General features: G+C 32.6%; 10 protein-coding genes across 10 annotated transcripts; 5 read left to right on the forward strand and 5 right to left on the reverse strand.

The window, feature by feature from the left end:
* Positions 1-45: 45 nt before the first annotated feature.
* UTP20 (Utp20p) lies at positions 46-7,545 on the forward strand (the record flags this gene model as incomplete). Its single annotated transcript, XM_003668171.1, has 1 exon — positions 46-7,545. One exon carries the CDS (start codon positions 46-48, stop codon positions 7,543-7,545), a length of 7,500 nt encoding a protein of 2,499 aa, XP_003668219.1.
* Positions 7,546-7,785: 240 nt separating this feature from the next.
* On the reverse strand, positions 7,786-8,577 carry VAB2 (Vab2p; the record flags this gene model as incomplete). The annotated part of the gene is made up of 1 exon (XM_003668172.1): positions 7,786-8,577. One exon carries the CDS (start codon positions 8,575-8,577, stop codon positions 7,786-7,788), a length of 792 nt encoding a protein of 263 aa, XP_003668220.1.
* Positions 8,578-9,741: 1,164 nt separating this feature from the next.
* On the forward strand, positions 9,742-10,083 carry GIM4 (tubulin-binding prefolding complex subunit GIM4; the record flags this gene model as incomplete). The annotated part of the gene is made up of 1 exon (XM_003668173.1): positions 9,742-10,083. The coding sequence occupies one exon, from the start codon at positions 9,742-9,744 to the stop codon at positions 10,081-10,083; it is 342 nt and encodes a 113-aa protein (XP_003668221.1).
* Positions 10,084-10,274: 191 nt separating this feature from the next.
* On the reverse strand, positions 10,275-11,726 carry WBP1 (dolichyl-diphosphooligosaccharide-protein glycotransferase; the record flags this gene model as incomplete). The annotated part of the gene is made up of 1 exon (XM_003668174.1): positions 10,275-11,726. The coding sequence occupies one exon, from the start codon at positions 11,724-11,726 to the stop codon at positions 10,275-10,277; it is 1,452 nt and encodes a 483-aa protein (XP_003668222.1).
* A 384-nt stretch (positions 11,727-12,110) lies between these two features.
* On the reverse strand, positions 12,111-12,875 carry IRC22 (Irc22p; the record flags this gene model as incomplete). The annotated part of the gene is made up of 1 exon (XM_003668175.1): positions 12,111-12,875. One exon carries the CDS (start codon positions 12,873-12,875, stop codon positions 12,111-12,113), a length of 765 nt encoding a protein of 254 aa, XP_003668223.1.
* Positions 12,876-13,554: 679 nt separating this feature from the next.
* On the forward strand, positions 13,555-15,780 carry YND1 (apyrase; the record flags this gene model as incomplete). Its single annotated transcript, XM_003668176.1, has 1 exon — positions 13,555-15,780. The coding sequence occupies one exon, from the start codon at positions 13,555-13,557 to the stop codon at positions 15,778-15,780; it is 2,226 nt and encodes a 741-aa protein (XP_003668224.1).
* A 979-nt stretch (positions 15,781-16,759) lies between these two features.
* NUG1 (RNA-binding GTPase NUG1) lies at positions 16,760-18,361 on the forward strand (the record flags this gene model as incomplete). Its single annotated transcript, XM_003668177.1, has 1 exon — positions 16,760-18,361. The coding sequence occupies one exon, from the start codon at positions 16,760-16,762 to the stop codon at positions 18,359-18,361; it is 1,602 nt and encodes a 533-aa protein (XP_003668225.1).
* A 340-nt stretch (positions 18,362-18,701) lies between these two features.
* Positions 18,702-19,362, reverse strand: TMA20 (translation machinery-associated protein 20; the record flags this gene model as incomplete). The annotated part of the gene is made up of 2 exons (XM_003668178.1): positions 18,702-19,236; positions 19,352-19,362. The coding sequence occupies 2 exons, from the start codon at positions 19,360-19,362 to the stop codon at positions 18,702-18,704; spliced, it is 546 nt and encodes a 181-aa protein (XP_003668226.1).
* A 1,076-nt stretch (positions 19,363-20,438) lies between these two features.
* SEC3 (GTP-Rho binding exocyst subunit SEC3) lies at positions 20,439-24,590 on the reverse strand (the record flags this gene model as incomplete). The annotated part of the gene is made up of 1 exon (XM_003668179.1): positions 20,439-24,590. The coding sequence occupies one exon, from the start codon at positions 24,588-24,590 to the stop codon at positions 20,439-20,441; it is 4,152 nt and encodes a 1,383-aa protein (XP_003668227.1).
* A 388-nt stretch (positions 24,591-24,978) lies between these two features.
* Positions 24,979-25,356, forward strand: NTF2 (Ran GTPase-binding protein NTF2; the record flags this gene model as incomplete). The annotated part of the gene is made up of 1 exon (XM_003668180.1): positions 24,979-25,356. The coding sequence occupies one exon, from the start codon at positions 24,979-24,981 to the stop codon at positions 25,354-25,356; it is 378 nt and encodes a 125-aa protein (XP_003668228.1).
* Positions 25,357-25,491: the final 135 nt, after the last annotated feature.

Here is a 25,491-nt window from a genome sequence, read left to right on the forward strand (position 1 = left end):
TCGTACGTTTAAAAGTCCACCTATAAACAACTGTATATTACAAAGATGGCTAAACAAAAAGTTACTACAAAGACGACCAAGAGGTTTAGATATTCATCTTTCAAGGCAAAGATCGATGACTTGAAAATCGAACCCGCAAGAAACCTTCAAAAAAGAGTTCACGATTATGTTGAATCATCCCATTTCCTAGCGTCTTACGAACATTGGAAAGATATTAATTTGAGTGCGGGTTTTACCAACTTTTCCAGTGAAATTAATAACTTAGTTCAAACATTGCCCCAGATTTTATACCATGAGGAGAAAATCTTTAATTCACTTATAACATACATTGATAAATTTGATGAATTTTCATTACAGCCATTATTAGACCTATTAGCCCAGTTTTGTCACGATTTAGGCCCAGACTTTATGAAGTTTTACGAAAGAGCAGTTACATCATTAATTGCATTACTAGACTCTGCAATCGACTCAGAATCATTAAACATATTCGAATGGGGATTCAATGCATTAGCATATATCTTCAAATATTTATCAAGACTATTGACAGACGATTTAATTCCAACTTTTACTCTTCTTTTCCCACTGCTATCCCACAAAAAGGAATACTTATCAAGATTCTCAGCAGAAGCATTATCATTCCTTATTAGAAAAGCTAACACCAAAAATTTGAAAACTCTAACTCATTACGTTTTCCAAAAGGTCATCAATGATGAAGAGACTAATTCTTATAATGGGTTCTTAACCTTATTCACTGAAGCGTTAATATCTACTACTGGATCATTACATTCGAAGGCCAAAGTCATGTTAAATACTCTAATCGAAGAAAGTTTAACTATATCGGACTCCGACTTATGTATTTCACTTTTGTGCGACATATGGATGAATATCTCTAAACATACTGATGCGGAAAATTTAGCACCCATCTATGACAGTGTATTAGAATTATTAGACAACAATCTGAAGAATTTTCACTTGAATAATATCGTTAAGCTTTTATCCACAATGGTCTTCTCTGAAAGCGGTAAGAAAGTCCCGGATTGGTCACGAATAACTTCTATAATTCAAACAATCATAACTCATGATAAAAAATCATTATTACAATCAGAAAACGTTGCATTCTTATTTGGTGTAGTCTTACGTAATTGTGATGTGAAAAATATAACCATATATCATAAGAGAATGTTTGATTTCTATTTAGAACAATATCCAGATAATTTCATTGAATATTTCCGTTTCTGCTTAGAACTATGTAGCGAAAAAGTGTTTTCATTCAATGGTATGAAATATATTCAAACATTTATTAATATATACTGGAAATCACATGGGACCAAAATTGCCTTATTCTTATTAGATATTCAGCAAAGAGATAGTTTAAAATCAAAAATTAAACTAACGATCCCTGATGAGTTCATTTCTAATATTCTGGAAACATTGGACAGTATCCATACCGCAAGATCTGAAGATTTGTTTGATGTGTATTGGAGGGTAATTATACTGAAATATTCCGAAACATCCAACTTTGGAATATTAAATCCATTTACACTCAAATTGTTATCCAACTTGACTACGCCTGATGATTTTAGTAAGGACGTCGTAGGTTCTTTGATTGGAGTTATTAATCCAATAGAAGCAGATGATATTATGGCTTTGCTGGATGCATTGGTTGCAAATTTCTCATCATACAGAAACAGTCTAATTTATATCGAAGGTTTGAATGAACTACTAAATAAATCCACGAAAACACATGATTTGACTAAATTTGTAAAATCACATGCTGATATGTATCTCGAGTTAACAGATAACATGCTACTTCCTGACGGGAAAATACGTTACCAATCCTTGAATTTGATGACTACATTGTTTAATATTGAAAAGAAAGAATTCCCAAGTATATTAGAAGAATTCAAAAGAATCGAGGAAACTCCATTGTCTTTATCAAACGCTCGTATATTGACTACAAGAATAAGGAACCTTGGACCAGAATTTGCTAAGTTGGAGAAAGATAAAATAGTTACAACTACATTTTTGAAGTGTTTATTCGGTCTCTTGACAGTGAGATTCTCTCCGCTATGGGATGGTGTTTTTGAAATATTACCTACTGTTCAAGGGAAAGATTCAGAGTTAGTATGGTCCAATATGTTGTACTTCTTAAAAGTTCTTGATGAAGATTTTGTTTTAAATTACTATGAAGGTCCTATGCAAGGTGATTACGACGGTTTTGAATCAAATTCTCAAATATCAAGATTACATGATACCATTCACCACTTCTCAACTTTATGGTCCAAATATTTCTTCAAGGAATCGTCTATACTTGATACTACGAAGGCAGAAAGAGGAAACTTAGAATATCCAAAACAAATTAGAACTCAAACTTTGAAGGCAATGTCTCTTCTTCCACAATTAGTCGAACGCCATTCCAAAGATATTATACCATATTTATTTAATCAAATGGAGTATTCAGAACTTTTCGATAATGATGGAACAGGTGTTGCCGCACCATCTGCTATCCACTGGCAAGATTCGGAAAGGAATACTCTTTTAAAAATGCTTGGTAAGTTTAAAAATATAAAATCATGTTTCAAAGCAGAAGAAGTTCATGGCAGATTATTAATTTTACTAGGAAGTAGATCAACAGACGTTCAAAAATTGGCATTAGATGCTATTTTAGCCTACAAAGATCCTATTCTTAACAAATACAGAGAAAATTTAAAGAATCTATTAGATGATACGCTTTTCAGAGATGAAATTACAAAATTCCTTTCGAAGGATGAATCTCAAGTTATTGAACAAGGGGATGAAGATATCCTAATGCCTTATGTCCTGAGGATTCTTTTTGGTCGTGCTCAAACACCAGTTACCAGTGGCATCAAGAAAGGAAGAAAGTTTGCTGCTATTTCTATTCTACCGAACTTAAAAGAACAATTTATCATACAATTCTTGCAATTAGGTAGTAGTAGATTTGATTTTGATTACTTCTTCGAGAACCAATATCAAATGGAAAGTTCTGAAGTTTCATTGACAAACATGAAGAAAATTAATGGGTTCGTCACGATTTTGAATTCTGCATTAGGTGTTCTCGGTGCTAACTTTCCATCTGTAATTGACACAGTTTTACGACCCCTCCTTTATGGTATTGGAATGTCATATCATGCATTAATGATTCCAAATCGTGAAATCCAAGTCACTAAAACTGCCCATAATTTAAGACAACAATCTTTAAAATGTTTGAATTCTATTTTCCAAAATTTAGGTGAGTCATTGAATTGGAGCAACTTTGTTAATGATATATACACTATCGTCATAAAACCACGTCTTGGCAGTTTTTCTGACGAGAATCTACAACAGCCTTCATCACTAATGAACATAATGGTTTATTGGGCTACTAATGAGCAATTTTTCCCATTCTTATACCATGATAATTTTGCATCCGTTCATGCACTTATGAAGACAATTTCCAGCGAACATGTCAAAGAATCAGTTATAAATGTCATATTAGAAGCGTGCAACAATATAATAAAACATCCAACACAACAAGATCAATATGCTGAGTTAGTAGCTATCGTTGCTTCCACATGTTTACGGGTCCTTCCATTTTTATTCAAGAGGTTCTCCAACACAGAATCTACATCAATTGCTACTGATTTGTTATTGAATATGACCGAATCTGGATTTGTTCAAGATGATGAAACTAAACAATTCTTAATCGATTCCTTGGTTTTAATATTAGGCGATGCTAAGAGTATGAATACCGAGGATCATCTTAAGATATTAAAGGTATTGTCTGTGTTATTAGAAAATTATAACTGCTCTTGGAATAAAATTGAAAAACTATACAAAGTTCTCTCCAGTTTGTACAAAAGCTATTCTGATCGTACTCTAAGGGAATCATTAAGTTCATTATTCTTAGTTATTGGCGATAGGTTTTCTGAGATGGAACAAGTGTCTAAGTTAGTGGCCGATTTAAACTCCTTCTCTACTAAACGTATGCAAGAATATGATTTCCAAAGAAGACTATCTGCGTTTAAGGAATTCACTGAAAATACTTATAAAACATATTCCGATATGGCTTGGTTACCTATAATCTATACCTGTCTTTATTTTATTAACGATCAAGAAGAACTGGCTATACGGACAAATTCTACTCATACATTGATTAAATTCATTGATTATATAAATTCTAAACCAACCATAGCAGACGCCAATGTTTCAATTTCAATGTTGAAAAACGTTATATTACCAGCTTTACGAACTGGACTAAGAAAATCAGATGAAGCAATTCAATCTGAATATATTAATCTATTGGCATATATTGTTGAAAGTGCCAAATATTATAAAGATTTGGAGGATATGAAAGTACTTATGTTTGAAGGTGATGAAGAAGCCAATTTCTTTACTAACATCACTCATATTCAATTACATCGTCGTCAAAGAGCCATTAGAAGATTAAGTGACCATGCCAACGAACTATCTGACAGTAGTATCTCTCATTATTTGATTCCGATCGTAGAACCGTATGCTTACTCTACTGAAGAAAAATATAGAAATATTGGTAATGAGGCTTTGTTAACTATCGGTTCATTGTCCAATTTCATGAGTTGGAATCAATACAAAGCTTTGGTAAGAAGATATGTTTCCACATTAAAGAACAAACCTAATTCAATCAAAGTTACTGTTCTTCTAATAAATCAAACTTCTGCCTCCTTGAGGAACTCTTTATGCCAATTAAGAGGTAAGACTGATTCAGGATTATTGTTGAGAAAACTTCCAAATACACTTGATGAACCTGAACGATTTATTACTGATGAGTTATATCCAACCCTTTCCAAAATTCTTGGTGTAAGAGATGATGAAACTATAGTTAGCAGGATTCCCTTGGCTGAAGCGTTGGTTAATTTCACTATGGGCCTTCCTGATGAAGGAATTGTAAGTCTTCTTCCTGGTATCTTAAGTAAAATCTGTCAAGTTCTTAGAAGTAAATCTGAAGATCTACGTGAAGCTGTTAGAAGTACATTAGCCAAAATTAGTACTAATCTAGGTCCTACTTATTTGACCTTCATTATTAAGGAATTAATCTCTGCTCTTCAAAGAGGTTCGCAAATACACGTACTGAGTTTTACTGTTCATCATGTATTAAAATCTTTAGAATCAGTTTTAAATCATTCAGATTTGGATGCATCTGCAGGTATGTTAGTTAGAGTGATTATGGAAGATATGTTTGGTACTGCTGGTCAAGAAAAAGATTCTGACAATTATCATTCTAAGATGAAAGAAGTTAAAGTTAATAGAAGTTATGATACAGCAGAAGTTCTTTCAGCCAATATTTCATTAAGTCATTTCCACGAGATTTTACGTCCCATCAAGGCATTATTGATGGAAAGAATTAATATGAAAAATCAAAATAAATTGACCGAATTATTAAGACGTTATTCTCTTGGTATAAATCATAATGAAGCTGCATCTAAAACAGATGTGTTATCTTTATGTTACGAAATATTTACACAGCCTGAATTAGAGGCACGTAAACCAAAGAGGGAAATAAAACCTGTTAATGAAAAGGAAGAATTTTTCCTAGTCAATTTGAATTTCAAAAATACGAGAGTTCAAACTGAATCTTCTTTGTATACTCATGTTATGCAAAAATTTGCATTGGATTTGTTACGTACTGTTATTTCAAGGCATAAGAATTTGATGACAGTTTCATATTTGGAAGGATTTATCCCATTATTAAAGGATGCATTATTATCCGATAATGAATCTTTGTTAACAAGTACTTTACGTGTTCTTGTGATATTGGTTAAATTGGATTTCAGTGAAGAATCTGAACCAATTTTCAAGAATTGTGCAAGAAAAGTATTAAATATTATTAAGGATTCTCCTACTACTTCAAGTGAATTATGTCAAATGGGGCTAAAGTTTTTATCGTCATTCATTCGTCATAAGGATATTAAATTGAAGGATACTGCATTAAGTTACGTATTGGGTAAGATTTTACCTGATTTAGTTGAGCCTACTAAGCAAGGTCTTGCCTTTGGATTTTTAAAATCTTTAGTTTCTAAACACGTTAGATTACCTGAAATCTATGATGTTATTAATACCGTTCGAGAAGTCATGGTTACCAATCATTCTAAAGAAATTCGTGATGTTTCTAGAAGTGTTTATTATCAATTTTTAATGGAATATGATCAAAGTAAAGGTCGTCTAGAGAAACAATTCAAATTCATGGTTGATAATTTAGAGTATCCATCACAAGAAGGTAGACAATCAGTCATGGAGTTAATTAATTTAATTATTACTAAATCTACACCTGAATTATTGGCCAAATTATCTTCATCATTTTTCATATCTTTAGCTAATGTTTCCTTCAATGATGATTCACCAAGATGTCGCGAGATGGCTACTGTTTTATTAACACATATGTTTAAAGTCTTAGAACCATCAAGTTTATCAACTATTGAGAAATATATTATTGCATGGTTAAAGCAATCTGAAGATTATACCTTTTTAAATTTGGGATTAAGAGTTTACAAGATATACTTAACAAGTGTTGGTTTAGGTAAGAATATTCAATTAGATGAATTGGCTATTAATCGTATCAGATGGATTCTATCAGAAACTGGTGTTGGATCTGAAGTTCCATGGGATTTAATCTATACCACGATAAATGATTTTTCTACAATTTGTGAGAATTCAGAAATTGTTTATGACGGTTCATACAAATCAATTTGGGATAACATTATTGGTTGTTTATTATATCCTCATATGTGGATACGTCAATCATCATCCAGATTAGTTAGTAATTATTTGATTGATAATTTAGATAAATTTTCCAAAAAGTTCACAGACTTTGAAATTCAAACTATTTGTTCTAGAGTATTACATCAACTGAATGCACCAGCTATATCAGAGGGATTAGCTCAAGAATCAGTTAAACTGTTGTTGAAGATTGTTAAACTTTGGGATGCAAATAAGACGCCATATGTTACTAAGGAAGCTACGAAACAAATGGGTGCCGAAGAAGAAGAACCGATGGTCATGAAGACGAATTATAAGAATGCTATTGATTATGTAGTGACGAGATTAAGTTCCATTGTTAGAAGTGAAGAAAATCCAACCGATTCATTCCTGTCTAAGAAATCATGTATTCAATTAATGGCATTAATTATTCAAGTATTAAATGATGAAAATGAAATTATTTCCTTGTCAGAAAAGATTATTTTGCCATTGTATGTTTATTTGGAGGAAAACCATAATTATAATGCAAGTGAAGAACAAGAACAATTAGGTATATTTGCACAAGAGTGTATGCAAATGTTGGAATCTAAGGTTCCAGTATCTGCTTTTACTAAGGCTTATTCTAATGTTAAACAAATTGTTATTAGAAGAAGACAAGAGAGGAAAGCTAAAAGAGCGACATTGGCAATTAATGCACCAGATTTAGCAGCTCAAAAGAAATTAAGGAAGCATAATAGATCAAGAGAGAAAAGAAAGCATGAAAAAGATGATAGTGGTTATTATCAAAGAAAAAATAAGAAAAGAAGGGCTTGAAAAGACGTCCTCCTTTTTAACGGAAAACGTTAATTAGTTGTCTTCATTAAGATATTTTGTATATTAGTAAAATTTTATTATTATTCTGAAAAAAATGAATAAGATCAAGATTAAATTCATATGAATATTAGGAGTATATCTATATATATATATGTGTGTGTGTATGCTCTATATGGATACTGTATAAACCGAGTGTGGTTAAATAAGAATAATCTATGTCAAATGGCATTGCATGTATTTTTATATGCAGGTTTTCAAATCGTCAAGAGAAAGTTTTGCTGCTTGAATTATATCACCATTGATGTTAATATCTTCATTTATTGTCGATATTGATGGTTCAGTTGTTTTCTTGGAAGTTAAAACTGGTGGTATTAAGGTAGGAGATACTGGATTCCATTTTGTTACAGGACCCTTTTTCTGATCAATAGTATTCAGGTTAGGATTGCTTTTTGAAGATGAACTGTTAGAATTTGATTTTCTACGGTTTGTCTCTGATGATGACGGCAAATTTACCTTTTCTTTGATTAATTGAAACAAGAGTGGATAATGTGACTGATTTACAGAAGTCTCTGAAGATGATGATAATGATAATAATTGATTTTTCCTTGGTAAATTTGAATCTAATTTTATGAAATCAGCTATTATATCGTTCAAATCATTATCTATTATGGAAACATTTTCCTTAATGGAATCAACATTGATAAACAATTTATCTAATGATTTGGAATCATGATTGAAACCAGAGTTATGATTTCTTCGTTTAATAATTTTCTTTTTATAAAATGAGTCAATTTTTTTCAATGATGATTTCAAATGATTTTCTATTATATCGATTTGTTTCAGTTCATCATTGATATCTGCTTGTATGATACTATGACAATTAATTAAGTCGTTCTGAACGTTTTGCAATTCATCTATTGAATCATTGAATATAGAGTTCCATATTAGTTGTTTGTAATGGGGGAGTGGAGGCAGTGATTTCAATTTACTGTAAGATATCGAACTTGTTATTGGGTCAAACTGGGTCTCCATTTTGGGCCAAAACGACAGCAAATCAAATGGGAAGTCTCAGGTGAAGTACTCTCCTTTTCATTGGCTTTGTTCTTCAATGTATAAAAGATCCTTTTTTTTTAGGTTTTTTGTCTCCCTTTGACGTTTAAAATACTGCAACATTATTATCCATTAAAGAGGGAAAATTAATAGATTATGACTTTATAAGATTTAGCGTTATACATGAGGTGAATTTACTAAGACTTTCCATAACATTTTGTTGTTATACACGATTTGACATATCTAGGAGTATTGCATGAATATTTTTTTCCAGCTAGATATACATGTTAAATAAATTCAACTTCCTTTATTAATATGAGAAATTAGTGTAGGAATATCCAATATTGCAGCTAAGTAATATTACAGAAGTTATACTAATAATGCTTGGCTATATAGATCGGATTGGGTTGATCTGTTAGAAAACTGCATAATTTGCCATGTAACTATACCGTATGCTTTCTTATTGTACTTAAAATAGTTCCAGTCACAAAAACCAAGCAGTATTATTATTTTTAATAGACAGGGGAAAAGGTTAGGCTGACAGCACAAAGTAATGGCGAAGGATGTTAGCTACTGTAGTAAACGTAGCCTTCCACTTGACATTCAAATATGTGACTGCGTTAGTTTACCATCATTCCCAAATAGAAAGTGAAATTCTCAAGAATATCTAAAGAGTCTTATTACAAGGTATGTTGAGTAAAAGACAAATGAATTCTGATTGCTGATCTGTAAAAGAGAATAATAATAGTTTGCATCGAAGCTAATACGAAATAATAATAGTAACAATAATAAATACGATCATAACAGTGTACGACGACTAATAAGGGGATGAGAAGGCCAAGTTAGGCCCGCGAGAAGTTGTAAAAAGTAAGTGCTCGAATATGATGGAGATCGAATTGATTAATGATAACTATCCTTACCATCATTACCATCATTATCATCATTATTATGTACCTTGCATTACTATGGCTTGTGTCTATGCATCCAGTCACGTGCATAGCAACTAACAGTGAGAAAACGCTTAATAGATAGATAGATACATAGTATTAGTAGTAGTATTCGTATTCGTATTAGTATTAATGTGACAAACTTACTGTGCAATGAGAAGGGCATTGCAACTCAATAAGATATCATATAAATAAAAATATGGAAACTCAACAACGAGACAATGTGTTCCAATTGAAATACAATGAATATAAACAAACTTTGGAACAATTACAATCTAAAGTCATCGAATTAGGTAACGATAAAGATGAACATGATATAGTATTAGATACTTTGAAAACTGCTGATCCTGAAAGGAAATGTTATAGAATGATTGGTGGTGCTCTTGTAGAAAGTAACGTTAAGACTACGTTACCTATATTGCAAACTAAGAGACAAAATTTACAAGATGCTGTGAATACAATGAGATCAGAATTGATTAAAATTGCTGAAGAATTTGATAAATGGAAAAAGGATAACAAGATTCAAGTCGTGCAGCAATAATCTCCCACATATCCTCTCTTCTCTCGTAGAGTATTCTACACTATCATTCTTCCCATCACTTTCCGTAACGTTACATTCCATATATTTGTAGAATCATGTATCAGTATATTTTAAAATATAAGATATTATGTATTTTAACGTATCATAAGTTCAATTACGTACATAAATACATACGTGTACATACACAAAATTTACTTCGTTTCTGTAACTTTCGAACCGCTAGTCAATTTTTTTGTCACTTTCTTCTCTACTTTAGTAGTGGTGGTAGTGGTAACAACAGTAGGAGCAGAAGCAGATGCAACAGAAGAAGAAGATGGTGATGATGAAGAAGTAGTCAAGAATGTAATGATGAAAATAATCCATGCACCAATAACACTATAAATTGAAGTCAAATAAACCCAAGCGTTGGTAATTTCCCAACTTCTTGGATATTCATCATTTGCCAAATGACGAATAGATTTAACATCTTCCACTTTAAAAAATGAAAGACCACTTCTTTCATATTCCACTGAAAAAGTGAAAACACCATGACGAGTTGGTAATTTAAATGGTCCCGTACTATACAATTGACCACTAACATTATCATTAAACACAACCATTTCATCCTTTTTTAAATTCAAACGATAATATGGATCCACTTGTTTCAATTCCAATTGAATATCATCCGCTAAAAATGGTGTCCATTTTTGTTGATGGTCATCCCATTCAGTCAATGTCAAATTGAAAATAATCTCGTCATTAACTTTATATTTCAAATCATCATATGAAATCCCATTACTATGAGCATGACCCAAGGAGGCAATCTTAACTATAGATTTTTCATTAAATGTCCATTTTGTCAATTCTTTAATCAATGATTCATTACTTTCCATATCAAAATTTGAATCATTTAAAAATTCAATACTACCGATCCATGATAATCTATTATTCTGTAAATTTTGGAATGATACAATTAAATAATTTTGAGATCCATTGGACCATGAAGTTTTCATCGGACCCTTATCAAATGATGTTCTTGTGGATCTTAACACTGGGATTATTAAATCACGATTATCAAGGATAGCCACTGATACTCTTGAACCGAATTGGAATTGTTCATTATAATCTTGATAAATGTAATTGTTAGTTAAAGCGAGATTAGATGATGGAATGACTAAGTTAGATGAGGATGAGGATGAGGATGATGCTTGGAAATAATCAGTTAATGCTTGACCCTTTGGACTTGGATATATACCTAATTGATTCAAAAATAGACGGACAGAATCAGGTACCCCATCAGGAGTAGTCATAGTTAAGATATTACCAATTTTATTTTCATAGAAGTTCAATAATGAATCTACTGATAATTGTCTATTAATATGTTTCCCCTTAATTGGGAAGATGATTAAATTATTGTATTTTTCAATCCAATTGGAATCTAATTGAGATTGTTTACTTGATAAATCTTGGAATTGTAATTGGAACGAACGATCTTTTAATGATTCGAAGAACTTAGAATAATCATCTAAATCAATTAATCTATCATCATAAAGAACTAATGTATTAGAGCCTGTTAAACTTCTTGCATTCACCACTTGGAATTGGAATAAATAGAAAAGACTGGAAATGAAAATAACCAACAATGGATTCATTTTCAACTGCATTGTTTTTCTGAAGAAGACGTTAGATATATTTAAAATTGCCCAGTTGACCTTCCGTTCCTTTCGACCGATTTTACCTTGTGTTTCTTTCTTGTCTGTTTGTCTTTATAAATTTGTTCTTTGTCTTAATAATTCTCTCTGTTTAAAGAAATACCACGTTTACGTTTACGTTTACAATAATTTTCCATATTACAACAAGAAGAAATAGAAGAAGCGTCAGACAAAGAACAAAGAAGATAATGATAATAATGATGATAATTGATGAGATAATGATCATTTATTTTGTCTTTTAATTTACTAGTAGTTACATTATAAGTCATATATATATATATATATATATATATATATAATATTAGTATTTTTGTATGAGAAACAGCGAGAACACACCTACTTCTTGTATTGTTCTGGTAACCATTCAGACTTATCTTCTTCAGATGAACCTGCAACAGTCTTGGCAGCTTTCTTCTTATTCTTCTTCTTAAGGTCTTGAGTGATGGTATTTGGTCTATAAACGAAATAATAATAAGAAGCACCACCAATGATAGCCACTAAGAACAATTCAACAGATAAGAATTCAAAACTGAAAAAAGGTAAAGGTGGTTCGACGATTTGGACAAAACTTGGTGGGACTGTAACTTTCATAGTAGGAACTTCTTCGCCAAGTTCAATTTTAGTAATATCATCATCTGTAATATGAACAATTGGAATCAAATAATATTGACCTTCATCAAGATGGAATTGTAATTGTTGTTGGAAACGAGCAGTTTCATTGATACCAACTAAGATTGGACCAACTTTACCAACGGTGATGTTAGCAGCCATTTCACCGTTGGGCATGGATAAGATATGACCACCAATACCCATGATGGTTATGTTTCTATCTTCATTATTGACAAATGTATAATTTAATGTAGCCAATTCATCATTGTAAAATTCAAGGAATTCAGATTTATCAGCATCTAATCTTTCATTAATTTCGTAAGTGATATTCAAGTTAATGGTGTTTTGTTGTGATGGTGGTACAACTTCTTGCTTTTCATTGTCAAGAATGATATCGGATGGATCAATAGCATCTTCAACATCTTGTGCCACAGATAACTTGACGGCACTCATTAAGGACAAACATGTTGTCAAAACCAAATTCAATCTCATCTTTTTTATGTAATTGTTGTTTGCCTTTCTTGAATCAAATGATATTCGAATGAGAGAATGTATATATCTATATATCTATGTAACCTTTCATTTATATAATGTTTCTGTTTGCATTGTTCATGGAATTGGGAAGTTGTGTTATAAATAAATGACAATGCTACGTGTCAATAAGCAAAGGGAAGTAAATCATATTGAAACTACAATGGACAAGAATACATAGAAGAGAAAGACTTCACATTCCACAGTTCTACGTACGTAGATTGTATTTATCTGATCTGGATGAGGAAGAGGAGTCGTAATATAAAAAGTCTGTACATACATGATGCTTTTATCAGCAGTTAAAATATATGCTGCCATAATTATATACAAATGTACAAATCTATAGCACCCACACAGAGAGTTGTGATTAAATAAAACTTAGTCTGGATTGTCTATTCAATCATGGGAGTTCCCAACAATCCACGGCAGTCTCTTCATTGATTGATTCATTCATTCATCCATTCATTCTTATTGTGACAGTTGACGGTTCAAGCACAATTGAATGACCTTTCAATATAATAACAAACATTTCAGACATTAAGATGAAAAATTATATTACAAACAGTAGCAGGATATGCAAACAGAACAGAAGATAACAAAAGTAGGCTAGAATATATATCCAGGTACATAGAGAACAACAATGTCTGTTAACGAGGATGCAAACGATAGATATGGGATTGTCATCGACGCAGGTTCCTCTGGTTCAAGACTTCATATCTACAAATGGACAGATCCAAACTCATTAACTGCTACAACAAATGATCCATCGATATTGCAATCTGTACCACAAATTTATCAACGAAGAGACTGGAATCACAAAATAACACCAGGTCTATCGTCCTTCGAGAACAAACCACATAAAGCATACAAAGATCACATCAAACCATTACTAGATCATGCCAAGAAAATCATACCCACAAACAAACAAAAGGAAACACCCATTTTCATTCAAGCTACAGCAGGAATGAGGCTTCTACCAACGAGAAAGCAATCCAAAATAATTGAATCATTATGTAAGCAAATCAAACAAAAATCATCCAATTTCTTAATGCAAAATGATTGTTCTCAACAAATTCAAGTCATTGATGGTGAAACCGAGGGAATTTACGGTTGGTTAAGTTTGAATTATCTATCTGGTCATTTCAATAACTTCAACCCTCAAGATTCATCTCATTTCACTTTTGGATTCATGGATATGGGTGGTGCTTCTACTCAAATTGCGTTCATGCCCAGTGACCCGAAGGAAATTGCAACTCATCATGATGATATTAATAGTGTAATCTTGAAAAGTAACAATGGTGATGTACAACAATGGGATGTGTTCGTCTCAACGTGGTTGGGCTTTGGCGCCAACCAAGCTAGGAAACGATATTTGATTCAATTAATTAATAGTTTACCCGAGAATACTAATGATTATGATGATGATGATTTCCATACTAAGAAATTGTTGGATCCTTGTATGCCCACTGGTTATGAGTATAAATTTAAATATAAAGGTGAAAAATTTAAATTTATTGGGTCAGGGAACTATGATCAATGTACTAAATCTATTTATCCATTATTATTGAAAAATTTACCTTGTGAAGATGAACCTTGTTTGTTTAATGGGGTTCATACACCAAAGATTGATTATGATGTGGATAAATTTATTGGAATTTCAGAATATTGGTATACAGCAAATGATATATTTAAATTAGGTGGTACTTATAATTTCAAAGAATTTGATTCAAACGTTAAACAATTTTGTGAATTAGATTGGGAAACAATGAAAAAAAATAATGTTAATGGGAAATATAACGATATTCCTGATGAATTCTTGGCAGCTTCATGTTTTAAAGCTAATTGGGTTTTAAACGTTTTGCATGAGGGGTTTAATTTACCTAAAATTGATAATAATGATATTAAGTCGAGTATTGAAGAAAAACAAAATGAATTACCTCCAATGTTTCAAAGTTTAGAGAAAGTTGATGAAAAGGAATTATCATGGACATTAGGTAGAATTTTATTATATGCCTCAGGAAGTGTCATGTTAGGTGATAAATCAATTAAAGTTGGAATAAATCCAACAGAAAATGAAGTTGAAAAATTTGGTAAGAAATTCATCCTTGGAAATATATCAGATATTTCAAATACAACATTATCAAACATATCTATTCATTTTTTCAGAAATTTAATAATTTTACTCATATTGTTTTTCATTGTGTTCCATTTAATTCAAGGCAAGAAGAGAAATTCTTTTAATGTCATGGATTCGTTGGAAGAACTCCGTAGATTTTTCAAAATTTTATTGTACAAGATGGGAAATCTATTACGTTCAAGTTGTAGAACATACGTGATGAATAATCACTGGGTACCTTTTAGTGCCAGTGATAGTGATTTTGTACAATCAAGGTTGGAAGAAGGTGTTTTGTACAATAATACAAGAAATAATAATAATAACAATAATAATAATAATAATAATAACAATAATAGCTCTTTCATTCCAAAATCTGAACATGAAAGAAGAACCAAAAACCTTGTAAATAAAGTTTACAATGAAGACCAAGGAGAATTACTAAACTTTAGAAGTAAAAGTGCATCGAATTTAACAAATCCTAATAATAATAATAATAATAATAATAATAATAATAATACCGGTAATACTAATGATAATGAAGAAGGATCGATATTCAACGGCCCTCAAAAGAATGAAAGAATGTTTTCCTCAGTACGAACAAGTCCAATGCCATTAAATACTTTACATAATAATGTTACAAATGGAAACGATGGTAATATGAACGATAATAAACATAATAAACAAAATAGATGGACGCCGAAAAGTCCAGCTTTCCCAATGACAGATTTTTCAAAATTTAAAGATCGTTAAGCAAATAAATTGCTGGCTAGGCCCATATGCATGGATACCGAGGAGGGGGGAGCTTCCTTCAAAAAATTTTACATATACTATAGACATTTTACAATGTACTTACAATGGTCATACAAAAAATGGATACTTTTAATTATGTATAGCATCTTTGTTAGTCTGCAATATATATATATATATAAATATATCATCGACAATACTATACACCCTTCCATGCTACGATAGGATATCTATTTACTAACGATATTGTGTGAGTGAATCAATATATGTAGCCCGGATCAACCTCTTCAATTGAATCGTGGTGTGGAATATATAAGTGGACCTTGTAATGAGATAGACGACTAAAAAGATTCTCATTGAATACATAAATAAACTAAACAATAAAATAGCTTACGACAAATAGATATAGTGAATAAGCCGTATACATTATTAAATAATGGTTACATAATCAATACACAACATCAACATCAACATCAACATTATGAACAACAACAACGACACTCAAGACGACTCTGATAACTTTCAGGTAAACGAACAAAGAGACACCCCGTGGCTCTAGTGCCGAAGCAGCACATATGATATGATATGATATGATATGATATGATATGATATGATATGGTATGATATGATATATATTCTATCGTAATATATATATAATTGTGACAGACATCTTTAATTTCTTCCTTCTTTTGTGACACAATGGTATATATTGGGTGTCTGGGTTCCCTTTTTCCACAGATCATCTCATACGGCAGAAGTGAAAAATTTTGCGATGAGATGAAATAAATCAAAAAACCAGATGAGATGAGATGAGATGAGATGAGATGAGACTGAGAAGAGCTCTTGTAATTAATAGCCAAAAAATTGAATAAAATTTGGGTAAACAATACATATAATACAGTTTTATATTGTTGTTAGAGATATTCTTTTGTAGATTATATTCTCAATATATAGTGTAGCTAAGCCAACAAATTTCGAAGAGATGAGGGTAAGAAAGCGTACATCCAAGAGAACTTCCACTCGTATGAGAGAAGGTATTAAAAAGAAGGCTAATGCTCAACATAGAAAGGAAAGAAAGAAGGCTAAGACTGATCCAACATGGAAATCAAGAGGTAAGAAGGATCCAGGTATCCCAGCAAATTTCCCATACAAGGCTAAAATCTTAGAAGAAATTGAAGCCAAGAAATTGAAAGATTTAGAAGAAAAACAATTACAAAAACAACAACGTCTACTAGCTAAACAAGAAGCATTGAGATTGGCACAAATGAATGGCCAGATGGTTGACGAAAGTGCATTACCTGATGATGATGAAAATGGATTAGCTGCCTTAGTCGAATCAGCTCAACATGCAGCACAAGAGTATAATAATAATCAGGGTTCCGGGAATAACAATTCCGTCAGTACTCAAGATGATTTAGAAGTCGTTGATTATGATATTGACTTCTATGGATCCAATGATGATGACGATGAAGGTGAAAGTGAACTAGAAAAATCAAGAAAAGCTTACGATAAGATTTTCAAATCAGTCATCGACGCATCTGATGTTATCCTATATGTTCTTGATGCAAGAGACCCAGAAGGTACAAGATCAAGAAAAGTGGAACAAGCTGTCTTACAAAGTCAAGGTAAGAGATTGATTTTGATTTTGAATAAAGTTGATTTGGTCCCACCATACGTTTTAGAACAATGGTTAAACGTTTTGAAATCCAGTTTCCCAACAATCCCATTAAGAGCTTCTCCAGGTGCTACAAATGGTACATCTTTTAATAAAAAATTGACACAAACTGTTACTGCAAGCGCACTTTTGGAAGCTTTGAAAACATATTCTCATAACAGTAATTTAAAGAGATCTATCGTTGTTGGTGTCATTGGTTATCCAAACGTGGGTAAATCCTCAGTTATCAATGCCATTACGGCTCGTCGTGGAAGTCATACTAAAGCTTGTCCCGTAGGTAACCAAGCTGGTGTTACTACATCATTAAGAGAAGTTAAAGTTGATAATAAATTGAAAATTCTAGATTCTCCAGGTATTTGTTTCCCAAGTGAAACCTCTACGAAGAAGAGTAAAGTGGAACATGAAGCTGAATTAACTTTATTGAATGCATTACCATCTAAATATATCGTGGATCCATATCCAGCTGTCTTAATGTTAGTAAAAAGACTATCACAAAATGATGAAATGACTGAAAGCTTTAAGAAATTATACGATCTACCACCAATCCCAGCTAATGATGCTGATACATTTACTAAACATTTCTTGATTCATATTGCTCGGAAAAGAGGAAGATTAGGTAAAGGTGGTATTCCAAACTTAGCCAGTGCAGGTTTATCTGTCCTAAACGATTGGAGAGATGGTAAGATTCTTGGGTGGGTGTTACCAAATGCATCAAAGACATCATCAACAGAACTACAAGAAGCTCAACAACAAACTATTGGTACTGGTATATCGCAAGCTCCTGCAAAGGAACAAGAACAAACTAGTATTGTTTCTGAATGGTCAAAGGAATTCGATCTTGATGGTTTGTTTTCCTCTTTGGATAATGTTATTAGTTCCCAAAACGCTGATACTGAAATGGACGCTTAATAAAGAAATAAGTGTCTTTTCTCTCAAGTTAAAAGAGGAAACATAAAAAAAATCACTGTATATTATTGTCTTACAAAAAAAAAAAATAACCTCCCATCTTCGCTCATATATATAAAGAAATTATACCAATCTATAATTATTTATTCTTCTCATATTTTATTTGTTTCTCTTCTTTACATTTTTACGTAGATTTTATTTCAAGTGGAGTGAGAAATTACCATCATGGATGGTAATTTCAGAAGAATAACTCTTGAATTATTTTAGTAGATTTGCAATAAAAAGGAGTAAAGCGCTATATGTGATATATATATATATATATATGAAAAGCTATGCATTTTAATTAGTCAGTAGTGAAGTTCCATAATGGATCACCTAAATGATGAATCATTTCAACACCATGACCTTTATTAATTGATTTAATATCTTCTGTACTCATTAGTAATTTCCCAATTGCAAGAGCACTATCTTTATTTTCTGCAGTAATAACAACGATCGAATCCTTTTCAAACCCAGGAGCATCAGGTAATTTGGCACCAGGGGAAGTCAACCCAGGACACATAATATTTGCACCTGATAAGACGAATTTAATGGCACCTCTATCGACTTGAACAGTTGGATAAGCTTCAGGAAATCTATGAACCAATCTTAAAGTTGGAATTAATTCATCGAATTTTTGGAAAAATAAAACTTCACCATCAACTGTATATAGTTGTATCTTATCTTCACATTTAATTAATTCAATTTGACTTTTCTTTGGTATTAATTCATCTATCACATCTTCCAATTTTGGATATTGAGAGGTCAATTTAGCCTTCAATGTTCTTTGAACGGAGGATTTCACTTTTGAACGTGAATGAATATCTTCTTTTGTGAATCTATTGATATTTTTGGTTTCTTATGTTAGTAGAATTGGCCTAAACACTTTGACATGGTAGACATGCCTATATATATCAGTGGTGATAAAAGAAAGTAATATTGTTAGAGACATACTTTCTGAACATTATGCTTAGATGATTGAAACTGGTTTGATGATTCAACGAAGCAATAACTGAACGTTATGATGCCAGACTTTAAGAATTGTTAGCTTCAATTTTTCTCAAATATATCAACTGAAAAAAGATCTTATGTAGAAATATTGTTAGTTCGAAATATTTTTCAGATGACGGGACAATCCCGCGAGTTTTCTCTAGGGGGGTTACGTAAAGTAAACTAACGTCAAGCAAGAATTTACGTACAAATATGGGTAGTTAAAAGCTAAGCTTCAAACATAATTGGTGGCGCATCATCGTAGTAACTGTAAGAAGGAATCCACATTATGCTAATGTGATACAGTTTTTTTCATGAGAATAAATGAGGAATAACATGATTTTTTCTCAAGCTTGTATTTCGTGTCCTCACAATAAATAATACAATTTTAAAAAAAATTAATAAAGATGTTATAAGTTCACTAATTCTCACAAGAACTAATGCTGTAGTTATTCATCCAAATGAGTGAATGAATGAATGAAAAGAGTCCAAAAATTCCCAACATCATCAAGGGAAGACTCAATATAAGCGAGCTTCCACAGGCGATGATGAGGAGCAGGTCTGGTTATAATTAAATTTCAACCAGCAAAAACACAATCTCGGACGAATCCTCACTGATATGTGTATTTCCCTTGCATAAGGATGGTCTCTTCAAAAATGAGAATTGTAAAGCAAAAACAAAGTGCGATAAGAAGGTATTATTTCAGTAAACTTTGACTGTTCATGTGCTATTTATACTTTTCCGTAAGTTTCGAAGCTTTCCAAAAGAGAAAAAATATTAATTGGTGGCGTAAGAAATGATCTTGGAGTCAGGGAGGGTAACGTACATTATTGTTTTTTTTTTCTTCAACGGAAAATACGGCGCTACTTTTTGAAAGACAATTTGGAAGAAATTGCTGTTCACTCAAATAACTGGCATATGAGAATATATAATCAACATCCGATTGTGTAGTGCTGATAAAACGTTATTTTTTTATTTCTAAAAACTATTAATAAAGGGTACCCACTTCTATATACTTTTTTGAACTAAATTGTATTGCCATTGCCACTATTATTTTTTGTACATTTCAAACGCTGTTATGATATCATTCTTTGTGAAAGGAACATTGATCGTCTTGTAATTTTTGTCAATTAATGTGTAAAGCTTCAAATATAGAGAAACAGTTTGTCCTTGTAGACATGACCATAATTTCTGACATAGTACTTCTCTAACAACTTCATTTTGACCGTTCGAAAAGTCATTAACCAAATGTTTATGTAATCTTCTCACCAACAGATTTATCTCTTGAGATGTATATGATTTTAAAATCATCTCTAAATTGTGCTTGCTATATGCAGCCCAGGTTGATGGATTACTTCTCTGTTCAAAAGATTTTTCAATCACCCGCATCGCACCCATGACAAATGATGTTAACTTGGGCATGGAATCACGTAATAAGTAATCAGCATATGCTTCCTTTTCAACATCAAAAATCTTTTTTGCATTCTGAACAGGAATCTCAAATATATTGGACATGCCCACATTCAACATAGTAAACATTTCAACAACCCAATCGCTATTCATCAGTAATTCAATGGATTCGTTTAAATCATCTGATTTTAATGTGGGGTTCTGTAATCCTAATGCGATTCCTGAACCATCATCACTCTTGGTCAAAAATTGTGTCAACGTAATAGTCAATCTACTACAAGATGACATCAAAATTTCAATGGATTCCAAAGACGTAGCATCCTCGACTTGAACAGCATCTTGAACAAAAGATACAGAATCATAAACGTTCTTAATGAAAATAGGCAAATCGAGTACTGAGGGAGAAATGTCTCTATTAGAAGAGTTGACTGCTGATCTTTCCAAGTACACTAGTTGATCATCAACATATTCTAACCAGAATTGTCTTATTTGTGTGTAAATCTTGTTCATTGCATCTATTAAAAACTCTAAATTAGACGATTGTAACCTTTTCATTTTTTCCTCTAGCAATATCATTAAAGATAATGCTAAACTTGGTTCATTTTTCAACGAATCCACGATAAATGATAAGAAATTGATCAAAATAGGTTGAAACACTTCAGAAACCATTTGTAATTTAGTTGTTGCTATGTGTCTATCTGAATCCATCTTATCAATGTAATCTAATGCGATGATTCTTGTTGGATAATCATTATATTCTTTCACATAATGTTCGAAATCTAAAGTGGATGAAATGTGGAAAAATTTATCAATAAAATTTTGATATATGATGCAATTTTGTTCTAAAATCTCTAAAGCATCCACTAATCCTGACAATAGTTTGGAGGAAAGGGGTTCAACGGGGACTAACTTCTTCGTTTCTTGATAGTTTTTCCAACTTCTTAGAAGCCTAGCTTCTCCTTGTTGATTATTACTTGATACTTTCCCTATTTCCTCTTCAGGGTGATTCAATTGGAATAACATTTTTTCCCAAAGATTCAAGTACACGGTCTCAATACTTTTATTCCACAATTTAATAAGATCCTTGTATGAAGCGATTGATGTCTCTTTACAAAATAAGACTATCGATGAAAATGCAAGCAACCTTGATAAAATGCTATTTAATTGATCAGTTGAAGTATCTCCGGTTTGCACACTTTCAAATTTCGTGCCAAATTCTTGAACGACTCTTTCTAAGAACAAGTCTTTAACCCTTTCATAATATTGACGCCTTTGCTTTAAAGCCTCCATATCTCTTAAATTATAATCTTCTTCGCTTGATTCATTATCACCACTTATAGCCTTCAATGCCTTAGATAAGGAGTTTAATTGAATATCCATCCATGGTAGGTTTCTTTCTCTAATAGGGCATTTCAACAATTCTTTCAAAGTATCTTCATCTAACGAGACTGTGTTTAATAATTCTGATAAAGTATTCCATAAAAGTTTCTTATTAGCATATTCCACTTGTAATCCATTATCTTGATTTTCAACGTATTCAATATCTTCAGCAAAATTGTTCATTTCCATTAGGAACAACGTTAATGACGGGTTCATTTTATCACATTCTCTATTAACATTTGTAATGTACGGTTCAAGACTTGGACCCATTTTTTCTAAAGTTACAATACCTTTATTAAATGTATGTTGTGTTTCAGCGATTTTAAGGTCCAAATGTTCAATCAATTTGTCTGCATCTTCATCTAATTCCCAATTCATCCCCGTTAGAACTTCTAATAGAACATCATCATCTACATCTACGTCCCATTTTTTTCTTTTCATCATAGGTGTTCCTGATTGTTCTTGTTCCATCGGTTGTAACTGCTGTTGTTGTTGTTGTTGGTCTTCTTCTTGAATCGTAGAAACTTCATGGTATCTATGTTGTTGTTGCTGGATGTCTTCAGGAGGCGTCAGATCCTGACTATAGCGAACTTCATCATTTCTTTCATACGACATATCATTCGTGGTGTCCAATTCATCCTCCGGTAGTTTCACTTCCGGTATTGATTCATTTAGATCTACATCTTCTTGCTCTTCCTCTTCCTCTTCCTCTTCGCCTTTTTGTACTACCCCCTTATTGATATTCTTCGATCCCGTGTAATCATCAAGATATAAATCTAAAGGTTCCTCCTCTTCTTCATCTTGTGAAATATCTAGTGGTTCGACATTTGCTATTTTTTTAAATCCAGCAACTTCAGAGGAAGAGTGCTTATATTCTTCCGTAAGAGCAGCATTCAGATTTTCTAAAGCGTTGCCATTCTTATTATTATTACTACTACTGACAGAATTGGCCTGTTGGGTGTCTACATGAGAGAGGTTTAAATCGCTCGCATTTCTTGTTGTTCCACTATATTGATGATTTGGTGGGTTCTCCGCTGTGTACGTCCCAGTAGAATTTTGCTCACTACTATGAGTGCTCGAGGTTAAAGATGGGCTGGTAGTTTTCTTGGAAGTACCTGGTATTTGATAAGGAGATGATAATCCTGTTTCTTGATTTTTCTGATTTATTCCCATTGACTCGTTTGTGTTATAAATTGGAGACATAGACCCACTTACGTAGGAGTAAGGATGTTGTTTTCTGTGTTGGTTAGAATCTGTGGTCTGTTCTTTAGGAGCATATTTTTTACTAACTTCATCTAAGGTTGATGTCGTAGAATAAGGTTGTTTATTTAAGGGAATCCTTGAAACTGGTGACGTTGCTGTGGGCATTGAGACCATTTGAATCCTGTCTTGACTTCTTCTGTATGGATGCATATCTCTATCCTGTGTTTCTTCATTGTTATTCCTTGGGTCCATTTTCGGGTATGTGGGGGATAATATAGGGGTCTTCCTAGATCGTGGACTTGAACTTGTGATTGCAGTGGTGGTATCGATTGGTGGTAATGAGGGAGTCGGTATCTGTTGGTGTAACTTTGCAACCGGTGCTGATATCATAGGTGATGCTGAAGAAATGGGACTAGTCATTCCTGAAGTTGGAGTCTGTTGCTGTCTAGTAATAACGGCTCTTTGATAACTTTTTTCATCTAGATAAAACATAGATAAATCCCAATTAACCAATTGTGGGACCCGACCACTCAACATTTGCATATAAATTTTCACCAACGATTTAACGAAAACTGTCCTTTCCTTAGAGGAATTTGTTTCCCAATAGTATACTTTCCCCATAGTTAACAAGAACCCTTCTGGGACTTGCGTATCTCTCTCAATCTTGAGTAATTCTTTCAAATTCCATGTTCTTCCAATTTGGAAAGATCCATCTTGATTCTCACGAGCCTTATGCAATTGTACCTCGTTAGGTTTGTTGGCTTTACTACTTATAATCAATACCCTTTTCTTCTTATTTTCCAATCTAGGTTCTCCCGTTGGTCTTGAACTTGGGAATTTCGAATCTTCAATAATTCTCACATGTGTGATATATGAATTGGGTGCATTCCCAGTCTTTGGATCTGGTCTAGAGAAACAATAATTGATTATGGCTCTCCTATCCCTATCGTATTGTTCCGCTAAGAAGTTTGAACTTTGAGATGAATCAGAGGACCTTGACGTGGTTCTCTTATGACTAGGGTTAGAAGCCGATATTGGGGGTGCCACATTGGATCCACTGATCGACCGACCGTGTTGTTGATAACTTAATCTTTTAGAGTTACTGCTGTTAGATGCGGATCTCCTATGGAATATAGAGTTGGAGTTTTCATCTTGCGATGGTTCCCTGCTATGGGTTTTTTTCTTGAAAGGTGATTTAGCACGATGCATGATTAATTGTCAGCAGTAAAATGTGAGTCTGTATCAATCAATGTCGCTATCTTTGAACGATAAAGATGACTACCTTTATCGTGGACCTTTATAAAGGAATGACATTTTACTCTTGTAGTGTTTCTATATCACTTGTTTCTTCCTTACTGATTGTTTATATATCCCTATGTATCCGTTAGTAGCTCCACGGGTAAACAAAAGAACAGATTTTGAAAATTTTCGAAAATGAAAGTAATACCAAAGTAAATATACTAATACAAGTGATATTTCTATATATGAAATAGTAAAACGTATTTCAACTTGATTCTGGCGCTTTTATCTTCTAAAGTTTGCTTGTTAGGTGATCTCATCATAATATTACTATTTCAGCAGCTCACCTTATATTACAATGTCTTTGGATTTCAACGGTCTAGCCCAACAATTCACCGAATTCTATTACAACCAATTTGATACCGACAGAACTCAATTGGGTAACCTTTACAGAGAGCAATCCATGTTGACTTTCGAAACCAGTCAATTACAAGGTGCCAAGGACATCGTGGAAAAATTGGTCTCTTTGCCATTCCAAAAGGTCGCTCACAGAATCACCACTTTAGATGCTCAACCGGCTTCTTCCAATGGTGATGTGCTAGTTATGATCACTGGGGACCTTTTGATCGATGATGAGCAAAACCCACAACGTTTCTCTCAAGTCTTCCACTTGATCCCAGAAGGTAACTCTTACTATGTCTTTAATGACATTTTCCGTTTGAATTACTCTGCTTAAGAAACAAAACAAAAGTAATCTAATCATCTTCAGCTAACTCCTTCTTTCATGGCAAATATATAGGTATACAATTTTGTACTTTATATCTGAGTAAATAGCTTAACTAAAGATAATAAACTAATCTATTAAAAAGTG

The sequence above is a fragment of the Naumovozyma dairenensis genome, chromosome 1 (genome assembly GCF_000227115.2).
Source record: "Naumovozyma dairenensis CBS 421 chromosome 1, complete genome".
Taxonomy (NCBI): domain Eukaryota; kingdom Fungi; phylum Ascomycota; class Saccharomycetes; order Saccharomycetales; family Saccharomycetaceae; genus Naumovozyma; species Naumovozyma dairenensis.